The 11,794-nt window shown below is 33.4% G+C and overlaps 1 protein-coding gene across 1 annotated transcript; it reads left to right on the forward strand.

Moving 5' to 3' along the window:
- On the forward strand, nucleotides 8,065-10,291 carry LOC109327649 (transcription factor MYB36-like). Its single transcript, XM_019560819.1, has 3 exons — nucleotides 8,065-8,370; nucleotides 8,775-8,904; nucleotides 9,541-10,291. The coding sequence occupies exons 1-3, from the start codon at nucleotides 8,235-8,237 to the stop codon at nucleotides 10,289-10,291; spliced, it is 1,017 nt and encodes a 338-aa protein (XP_019416364.1). The 5' UTR covers nucleotides 8,065-8,234.

The raw sequence follows: 11,794 nt of genomic DNA on the forward strand, positions 1-11,794 counted from the left end.
TCCCGTCATTTCCTCTCCACTACTTCATGGTCACAATGCAATGCATTCTTAATCAGAGTCAAATGCAAATGTATTAATCGAACACATGATTGGCTCATCCTTAAGCCATCTCCCGACAAGGAATGCTTGTCGTGGGACCCGATAGTACGTCAACCGTACATGCTCAAGGTAACATCTCAATCACAATAACCCACCACCGAATACTCCTGGACGGTCACATGACCAAGCCTCTTACGGTCGGTCGATCGTTGTTCAATGATATCATGTATCCTTACTAGGGTACCCTCTAGTTCACGACCTCAAGTCGGATACTCGCCCAACAAGGCATAAATATAAACAATGCTTTAACACTTTTCTGGAGTCATGCTTCTCATCTAAGCCATGATCTCGTTCCACAACTTTTATATCACAACACACCCTACCCAGGTTCATCGCATTGTTCTCAACATCATCTTATTTCCATCTTTCCACATTGTCCCTCGCCCCTAGTCGCTCAAGCGACAATTCCTCTTGAAATCCCAAATAAACTGAAGCTTTCCTCGCCCAGGCGAAGGTACTATCGCCTAAGCGAGACCTCTTCTCGCTCAAGCGAGACATCTCTCGCCCAAGAGAGAGAGTTCCAGAAACTCATTAAAATCCAGGGCTTTCTCGCCCAAGCGAGGCCTTTACTCACCCAGCCGAGGCTTGCTCGCCCAAGCGAGACTTTATCGCCCGGGCGAGGGATTTCTAGAACCAAAGTTGGGTTTCTTAAAACCTAAGTTAACTCCAAAACCTTTGAGATGGTTTAGGAGATCCGGGTGTCATATTCGGACACCACTATGTCACGATGTGTTCTCTCTCACATACATTATTCAATACATTTCCTCAACAAACATATATCTTCACAAACATATATCTTCATAAACATCTAAACATAAAAATATTGGGTTTCTTAAAACCCAAGTTAACTCCAAAACCTTTGAGATGGTTTAGGAGATCTGGGTGTCATATTCGGACACCACTATGTCACGATGTGTTCTCTCTCACCTTAATGAAGCGTGCTTTAAATCATCAACTAAGGGTGGTTTGGTTTCAAGGTTCGAACACCGAAATCTTCGTAACTACCACAATTAAAATCCGTTAGTTTCCGATATATCCAAAAGCGTTACTAAAATACTTAAAATCATTTCTCTTTTTCCCATCGTGATCATACATCCATTTCATCCATCCAGTCCAACATCTCGACCATCCTTTTTCATCGAAAGTCCGATCACGATTTCCATCCATTTTAAACATACGGTTTTTAGTAAAACTACATATTCCGATTTAAGACATCCTTTGATAATCTTACCACTTTAAAGTAAGTTATTCAAAGTATCATTTAAGAGTTTTATGTGGCATTCATGTACTCATAAAATTTAACATCCTTTTTAACACAAGTTTCTATTTTTCCAACTTGTTCCAAGCCATGGTTTAAGGCTAAAAACAAATAGAAATACATACATTTTCATTTTTCCAAAACACTTCCTAAAGGTTCCTTTGATTTCATCATCATCCCCTTTGGCTAAAACAACCAAATACATGTAATAAAACATTATAAAAACTCCATGAACACAAGTTGTTCATGGTTTCAACAAAATATTTTCATAAGTTCAAGAACATCTCCATTTCGGTTTTGAGGAGAAAATGAGTTAGAAAGCGTTTTAGAAAATTTCAACGGTTGAATATGTTCTTGACATGTTCATGAACAACATAATTAAATCTCATCAACATCCATTGGTTGAATGTTGGGAGATCAAAGATTGAAGATGGAAGAAACAATGAGAAATGCGAGAAAAAGATGAAGAGAGGATTTTTACCTTCTCTTGAAAATTTTGCAAATGAGAGAGTGTGAGAGTGAAGTGTGAAGTGTGGAGTGTTTAATGAGGGAAAGGGAAATCAGNCTCTTTGAAAATGCAAAAGTGAGTGAGTGAAGTGTGAAGTGTGAGAGTTTAAGGGGAGAAGGAAATCAGATTTCCTCTAGGCAATGATGAAAAATCTCCTAGGGTGGCTAATGATGAGATTGAGTGATTTGCTAAAGTGATGTGAGGTTTGCTTTATGGAAAGTCAAATCTCACATCCCAATGAGAAATGATCACTTCGCGGACACGTGCAATAAACATGTCCGAATATTATCGACCAATACTCGATCGGGTATTATAAATTTCCCGATTCTAATATTTGATTAGAATTTCGGATTTCGGCATTCCGAGTGAAAAATATTTAAAAAAATAGGTATGGATGTACTCAGGGTCTATATTGACTCGAAATGAAATTACGAAACTAACGGTGCAATCGGAATTCAATTCCGAGTTACGAAACTCAAAAACCACTTTTTGAGCGGTACCGGGTGAGATTCGGCCACGACAGTGGTCCGAAACCGACTGTCTCCGGAAATCATGAAAATTTACCACCAAATTGGAAATAGAATTTCAAGACTAAAACTCAACTAGAGTTTCGTCTAATTCTTTACCGAAAATTCCCAGAAATTCATTTTCAAAAATATAACTAATAACAATATTAATAAAATCTTATAATTCAGAATCGTAAAATTCGCGGTGTTACACTATCTGTTATGAAGGTCAAGGAGAACAAATCCCTTTATTCTAGATTTGAAGCCTAGAAAAATACATTTTCTAGCTCGATGATCAAGCTTAGACCTATATGCAGCAAGGTTAGAAGCAAAACACAGACTTCCAAAGATCATGAGGTCTTGCAGGTTAGGATCTTGATTGTACAAAAGGTAATAAAGAGTCTTGTTAGTGTATTAGTCTTTGACAATCTAATTATCAGATATGCAGCATGTTTTGCTGCATAGCACCAAAAACTTTTGGCTAATTTGGATTGAAACAAAAGGCATCGAGTGACATTCAATAAATGCCTATGTTTTCTCTGAACTATAGAGTTTTGATGAGGAGTTTCAACATAAGAGGTTTAGTGTATGATGCCAAACTCTTGGTAAACGGTAGGCATAAGAAACTCAACATCATTGTCACTTCTAATAACTTTGGATCTCTTTTAAAACTGAGTTTTTGTCATTTTAACAAAGTTATGTATAAGAGAACAACTCCCAGATTTAGTTTTCATCAAGAATATCCATGTATATCTGCTAAAGTAATCAACAATTGTAAAGAAATACTTATAACCATAAATGAAATTAATTGCAATAGGGCCCCAAATAGCCGTATGTAACATGTCAAAAGGAGAGCTACTTCTATGTTCATTGTTAGGAAATGACAATTTGGTTTGTTTAGCCATATAATATAACAGTAATCACATATCTTGGTGGAATCAAAATTAACATAGGGAAAAAGCTTGTATACATTGTGTAAAACTAAGTGTGAAGGATGTCCTAGCCTAAAGTGCCAAAGATCAAAGAAAGGTATGCTAGGCTCTTTGGTTACAAGTAAAGTAGTAGTTTGGAGTCTTAAGCTTTCTAATTGATGAGCCATGTTCAATGCATCAAGTCCATTGGATGCTTCAACGTGTCAAATCATCCTCAATGTAATCATTTCATAGATCAAACAATGTGAAGAACTGCAATTAAGTGATTTAGCAAGTATGTTATAAGAGACAAGATTATATTTGAAGTTTGGCACAATTAGGATATCATACAAAATCAATTCAACAGATAATAGCTTAACAGTTCCACAGTGTTTAGCAGTTGTGGTTGATCCACTTGACAAGCTTATAATGATAGGCTTAATGGACCTAAAATTGATGAAATTAAAAAGATATGAACTTACATGGTCAGTAGCTCAAATATCTAGGATCTAAGGTGATTTTTACCTGACATATGATCATGGCTATTTTTGTCATTGTCATCTCCATTAGTAGAACTATCTATGGTGACCAAGCTTAGTTGATTCATAGTATGTGTAGGTAGTGTGATCTCAACATGTTGAAGTATGGATGAGTTGAGCATATTGCTCAGAATTTAGATGGATCCCATATTGCTTGACTTTCATGTTAGGCTTATTAGCTTCTCTTTATTGATGATACCTTCTGCGCAGATATTGTTGACTGCCTCAGTGGAAGGTTTGGAACTATTATAATGTGGAGGAAATCCATGTTTGAAGTAACAAGTCTCAATAATGTCCTTCTTTTCTGTAGTAAGTGCAGACCTTCATAGGACCACTTCCTAAAGTTGTAAGCCCACTTTTCTTGTTGAATCTCTCCCTTTTTATTTTATTTGTGTAATTCATTGTAGTGATTGAGGATCTCATGCCTTGGTTTTGTTCATTGAAGTTGAGTAGCAACCTTGATTCACCAAAAGTCATGCATGTAACTTTTCCTTCACCTTGAGCCACAAGGGAAAAGACTTTATTATGGAAGGTAATGGTTCCATCAATAAAATTTGAGATCTTGTGGTCTGGTAGTTGTCATTTAGCCTCTTCAAGAAGCATATCACATACTCGGTTTCCTTGTAATCCTTCATGGTTTGCATCAAGTCGCATCCACATTGAACCTCACATTTGCGATGAGGTGTTGGGCTTAGGAATTCCAATTCATCCCACAAAATTTTCAAAGCAATGAAGTAATCACTTTTGTCTCTTTCACCTTGCCTTTTTGAGTGAATTTCTTGCAAAAGATCGGAGAACCTAAAGTAATCACCCTTGGTGAACCTCTCCTTTAAATCTTGACACAAATCTTGGGCATTATTTATGTAAAATGTACTTTGAACAATCTGTGGGGAAAGGGATCTTGTGATCCAAGAAACAACCATGTTGTATCTTTCTCAAATATCATACCCATGATCATTGAACTTTGGGACAATAATAGACCCATCAACAAACATGAATTTATTCTTGGATAGAAGGGCTTTTTTCATAGCTTTGCTCCAAGAATAATAATTCATTCCTTCAAGAGGAGGGGATACAAGAATTGCTCCTAGACTTTCACCCGGATGCAAATAATAGAGGCTATTTGGAATTGTTTTACAAAAGATACTTCGAGAAGAAGATGAGATCTAGATGAATTTTGTTGACTGCAAGGGTGTTTGAAGACTTCAACAAAACCTCCAATGGAGTTTTGGTATTTGGGGGAATTTTGCGAAGAAGGGGAATGTGTGTAGAAGAGTTTGTCAAAGATTGCTCTGATACCATATATCGATTTTACTGAATAATACCTCTTCTATTCTTATTCCAAAATAGAAAGTCATGAGTTTATTTATATAAGACTTGGATTACAAGCAACAAGCCCAACAACTATATTTCTTAACTAACAAAACTACCAATTAACCTACTTGCCTAAAAATAGTATAACTAACAAATGGAATGAACAAGGCACTATATTAAAAAGAGATGCATTGCTGCAGAAAGAAAACTATCTACACTGTCTTTATACTATGAAAATAAAAAGTAAGTTGGCTTTGTCTTGAAAACAATATCTGCAATCTGCAATACTTGCAATAAATCATGTGCTGCACACATGCTCCATACTAAATCCAACTCAAAAACACACATAAAGGACACAAGACCTAGCATTTGTGCCTTCAAAGGAATAACAAAACAAAGCTATTGCTATTAATACCTAACTAAGGTGAATCCTCTTTCTTTATAATATAATTTGTGTGTAATCTGCAGATAACAAGAAGTCCACATAGAAGCAAGCATCAAAGAATATCTTGGCAAGGGAGTCATAAGATGGTCTGTTCGTTAACTAGAAATGTTTAAGGAATGGAGTACGTATGAGGTTGCGTATTCGAGTCTCATCCATAACAAGTTAAAAAATGATTTATAAGATAGTTTGATGGTTAGGGAGAATGAGTGAAGTGAAGAAGCTTGAGAATTCAAGTTCTACCCCCAACAAATACTAACATACTAACATTTGCTAATAAAAAAAAAAGACAATAGAGTTGGACTAGAGAGGCCTTGGCAATTCGATTATGGCCAATATAAAGGGGAATGTTTTGATGATAGAAAACGGAAACAGCAAAGGGTGCACAGGCATTCCTTCTGCAGATTACATATGCGCTCAACACTTATCTCTTTGCAAAATTACCACAAACTATACCTTGTGTCTTGGCCAATGCATTTTCGTTTTAATATGGGGAAATGTTAGTGGCTAAATTAATGAATCAAATATACAAACTTTTTATTGGAAATTGATGTTTTCCTATGTACTAATAGTTAAAGACATATTCTAAAAAATATTATTTACATTTTTAATCTTAACAAATATACTTGTTCAATAATTGACCTAATCAAAAGTGATTTGGATTTTCTTTGCATAATTTTCACTTGGACCATATATAATTAGGAATTAATTACTAACTGAAGATATCAAATGTTTCCGATGTTAAAAGTAAAAAAAGTTCTAAATTGTACTCTCCAATAGCAATCTTGCGAAAATTTCCGGCAATTGTTGTTACATCAATCTATTTCCCTGTAATTTTCTATAATTATGATATTTTTTGCAATTGTAATAAAGTAACATAATTGTAATTGCAAACAATATGAGGAAAGACAAGTGATATAAAATAATAAACAAAAAACAATATGCTATGATATTTTTATTTACAATAAAATAATATTTTTTTCTATTTATCAATTCAGTATTAGTATTACGAAAATATTGCAAAAGTGTAAAATGAATATTATGATGATTTTTTATTGAGTTGATCAATGCATGAAAAACCTTATTTATAGTGTAAGCTAACTAGCTAATTAACTAGCTAATAAACTAATAAACACATGTTGTAAAACAATTCAACAAGTATTAAATATGTAAAATATGGTAGTTTTGTTCTCCAATAGCCCCCTCAATCCTAACATAATTGGATTTTCTTAATCACTTGATCTTGTTGTTGTTGATCTTGTTATTATTGTTGATGATCTTGTTATTGTTGTTGTTGATCTTCTTGTTGTTGTTGTTGATCTTGTTGTTGTGACACCTTTTCCAGGCCTTGGCTGAGGCCTCTCATTCAAGAACACAACCCAGTAATCACAAGATTCTTCTCTGTTTCGACAAAAAGAAACTGAATTTGTGTTTCCTACAATTCTGATTTCAATGGCAACGTCTAATCAGGACACAATTGAGACTTTTATGAGCATAACCATCTTATATGAACCAATCGCAATACAAAAGCTCTGAGATGCATTTTCGTATGTCTTTGTTCCAGCAATAGATTCAACAGCTTGAGCCCTTTCCAGTTTCCACAGCTTGGTTGCTCCTTTTTGCCTTTCTTCCAGAAACGTCTTCACTCTTCACAAAGTTCTCCGCTTTATGTTGATTTGTTGACGTTGATTCTTTGTTGAATCTTAGAAGAGGAAGATAATAATTTTTGATAATACACTGATCAAAGCATTCAGGATGAAGGCTCTAATACCATATTGCGAAAATATTTCGAAAACGTAAAATGGATATTATGATGATTTCTCATTCAATTAGTCAAGGCATGAAAAACCTTTTTATAGTGTAAACTAACTAGCTAACAAACTAATAAACACATGTTGTAAAACAATTCAACATATGTTAAATGTGTAAAATGTGGTATCTTTGTTCTCCAATAGATGAAAGTTCTGATACCATATTGCGAAAATATTGTGAAAGCGTAAAATGAATGTTATGTTGATTTCTCATTGAATTGGTTAAGGCATAGAAAGCCTTATTTATAGTTAAACTAACTAACTTGCTAACAAACTAATAAACACATATTGTAAAACAAGTCAACATGTATTAAATGTGTAAAATATAATAGCTTTGTTCTTCGATAATCAGGAAGATCCTTATTCCATGTAAGAATATAATGAGATGGCTTGGATCGTTTGACAATAGAACATTGGATAGGATAAAGCCGACAAGTTAACTAACATGGTGGAGGACTCTTGTGATGAAATAAAAGTGGTTCAAATATTAAACTAACAGTCCTTCTAAAAGTAGTGATTTTTTAAATAAAAGGAAGAAGACTTTTCCATTACATTTGTCATGTTGCATGTAAAATTATATGCATTATACAGATGATCTAACTAATCCAAAAAGGAAGAGAGAGAGAGAGATGAATAAACCCTAGGAGAAAATATAGAGTTGAATAGCTATAGTAAATACTGAATAGTGAGGTTAGGTACTTAGGTGTAATGTAAGACATATTGTCCTTTTAAGCCTCCAATAAGCCAATCTTTCCTACCTATAAATCGAGGTCTTCCTTCTTCTTAATTTTTCAAAACAATCAAAGAAATCCTTGGAGAGAGAGAGAGAGTAATACTGAGATTGAGATGGGTCGAGCTCCATGCTGTGACAAGGCCAACATGAAGAAGGGACCTTGGTCTCCAGAAGAGGATGCCAAACTAAAAGCCTATATGGATAAAAATGGAGCTGGAGGAAATTGGCTTGCTCTTCCACATAAAATTGGTACACACTTCATCAATTACATGAATATTTTCTCGCTAATCCAGGAGTGAGTTCTCTTATTATAAAAACTATGAAAACAATAAATCTAGGTCTTACAACCAAACATGGATGATTAGAAGTAAAAGTGACTTATTAGTCATATGATCACTTAAAAAGTCGTGTACATGTATTTTTTAATTTTAACCATTTAAATAAAATTTGATGATATATATTAACCACTTTCATTTCTCACAATAGCACATTATTCTCACGTGAGTCACTCCATATATACTTATATTATCGAATAATCTTGTCATCATACTTATCTTGGCTTTGTAGGTGAAATGACTGAAGGTCAATGAATGTTTATTATAGTTATCATTGATTTATGCAAATAATTTCTAATGGATTCAAATAATTCACAGGGATGAAGAGATGTGGAAAGAGTTGCAGACTAAGATGGTTAAATTACTTGAGGCCTAATATCAAGCACGGTGGATTTACTGAAGAAGAAGACAATACCATATGCAGCCTTTACATTAGCATTGGCACTAGGTCTTTTTCTCTCTCTATTTCTATTTTCTAGCTTCGGTTATAGGTTAATTAGTTTAATTGGTAATTAAATAAATGACAGATCAAACTTTGATACTTTAAGCAACTTTGCATTATTAACACAACACGAATTGTTTTTGTTTAATACTATTTTTCCCTGCTCGTATCATTTAGATGTCTCATACTCTATATTACTTTCAATTTTAAAGTGTGGAGATGGCAATTATATTGTGGCATTTATCACAATTGTGAAAATTTGCAGGAAAATGCAATCATTATGCTTGTGGAGATTTTTGAAACCGCAATATTACCAACAAACACAATTGTAATTTTAGAGTATAATTTAAAATACCGCCATTAATTATACTAAAAACTTGTGATTCATTAAAAAAAGTTATAATATATTAAATTTACAATTAAATATATAGTGAGATTTGGCTAATTATTAGAAGATATTGACCCACATGTAACTAGTTAGGCATATTTGATCCCTAAATGATATCCATAAAATGTTTTCCTTCTTCCGGTACATTTGTTTTTCCATTTCATTTCATTAATTAGGATCATACTACTCAATAGGATAATTTGTTTTACTTATTGTCAAGAACATGAACAAGTTTTAGTTTCATTTGTTTGTAGATGGTCCATTATTGCAGCACAATTACCTGGAAGAACTGATAATGATATCAAGAACTACTGGAATACCAAATTGAAGAAGAAATTGCTAGGCAGGTTCAAACAATCTAACCAAAACCCAAAAGACATGAACCAAATAGAAGACAACTCATATTCAAATGCCCTAAGCAACTCCAGTTTAGAACGACTTCAACTGCATATGCAACTACAAAGCCCTTTCTCTTTCTATAACAATCCTACATTGTGCCCTAAGTTACATCCTTTCCAAGAAAAAATGACCCAAAGAACTATGAGTGGTAGCTTTAACCCTATGGTGCAAAATGATTTACCCTCCCCTCATACCAAGCAAGAAAAAGATGAGTTCTACAAACCAACTTCTCCTGGTGATGCACTTCAAGAAGATGGTTCAAAAGTTAATCTTGTAGAGAATTATTATAATTACAGTTCAGTTCTCATCAATGCCTCTTGGAATAATCCAATGAACTCAAGCTTTGTGCCAAAAAAAGAGGAGGGTGAAAAGAATAATGAAGGAATTCAGCAAGTTTGTGCATTGCAAGATGAACTAGATGACATTCTGAATGACAAAACAATGGGATACAAATCACATGAAGATCAGATAAGTGAATTTGATTGTTTTAGAGAGATGAATAGTTCAAATGACAACTTGATTTGGTGGTATAATGATTTTGAAGCCAAATCATCAGCATCGTCAAACTCTTGGGGATTTATCAACGGATCCAATTCTTCTGTCTAATGAAATCATATGATCTATTTACGAGTTGGACTTTGAAGAGAACAAAAATATAAAAGACTTCAGAGACATCAAGTGTATTTCATGTAAATAGCCCCTTAAAAAATATCAACTAGATTAGAGTTGATTAACTTTCTGTAACCATAATTTGTTGAGTTGGTCATAAGTTGGCGAGAGAGATGAATGAGTGGCAGATATTGTGAAAAGAGCAGTTAATATATAATAATGTACACAAAAATACGTTTTTTTGTTTTGTTTAACAACTACTTTGTACGACCAACCAAACAGTAATACTTTTGAGGTAAAGGGTGAGAAAAAATAAGAAAGAAAATGTGTTAATACCTCCACTCTTTTTCCCAAAATGAAATTGTATTCTAAAATTGCATAAATTGATAATACAAATAAAGTAATATTGTAATATAAATCAGAATACACAATTTATGTTAACATGGCTGTTTCACCTATGGTACTAGAATTTGAAGCCAGCTGAAACAATTTTATGTTAGCATGGTGTGTTTCAGTTGACACATTGCTGTTTTATATTTGGTTATATATTATATAATGATGTTTCTTTTTGTACAAGAGAAATCATGTTTCTCTTTTTCACTTACCAAAAAAAAATAAGTCAAATTTGGATGCCCCTCCTTTGTGTATGAATAATGGTAATTTTTATAATATGGTGAATGTAATGAAACTTTACAAGGGGAAGTTTACTGTTGAGCAAACATAAAAAAGTTTTATCTCAAGAATAACTTCTCAAAAACAAATTTTCCCTCTAAAGATACTAAGAACTTTATAGGTTAACGGGTTTATTTGATAAAAACTGAATTTCACGCCGGTAGTGGGAAGCTGAAAACTTCATTCTAAAATTAATAAATAAATCCACTTTTGTAATGTAGAAGATGGAATGGCAAATTTCACTAATGGGGTTGACATTTTATTTATTTTCTATAATGTTTCTTTATTCTTAAATCATTTTGTCTTTTACTCCCTAAAAAATAACTTTCTGTCTGAAACGAAAAAATACATATAAATATACAAAGACATGGTGAAATTATAATGGATATACATTCAATGCCAAATTAGCAATTTAGTCACCAATAGGAGGCAAATACTTATTTTTCTTTATGTTTTTAATGATAAAAATGTAATTTCATGATAAATAGAAAAATAAATATATTATTACATCTTGTTTTTTTTGTATATTATTATACGGTATTAATTAAGAGAATTCTTACTGAATGTACTTTGTACCCAATTTCAATACAACAATCTATTGAGATCTGAGCTATCATCAAGGCTCGGCACCATTTTAATCCTTGCACCATAAAATTAACCCAAGACACATTTAATTATTCTTCCCTATGACGAAATTGTAATATTGCATGTTCTTAGTGCATCATATAAGATTAAACTCGCTCGCTCATTAACGAAAGGTAAAATATCATTTACAAATGAAGAGTATAGTCAACCCAGATGTGGAAACCAACAACGTGTTACTATACG

Source organism: Lupinus angustifolius, chromosome LG15 (assembly GCF_001865875.1).
Source record: "Lupinus angustifolius cultivar Tanjil chromosome LG15, LupAngTanjil_v1.0, whole genome shotgun sequence".
Lineage (NCBI taxonomy): Eukaryota > Viridiplantae > Streptophyta > Magnoliopsida > Fabales > Fabaceae > Lupinus > Lupinus angustifolius.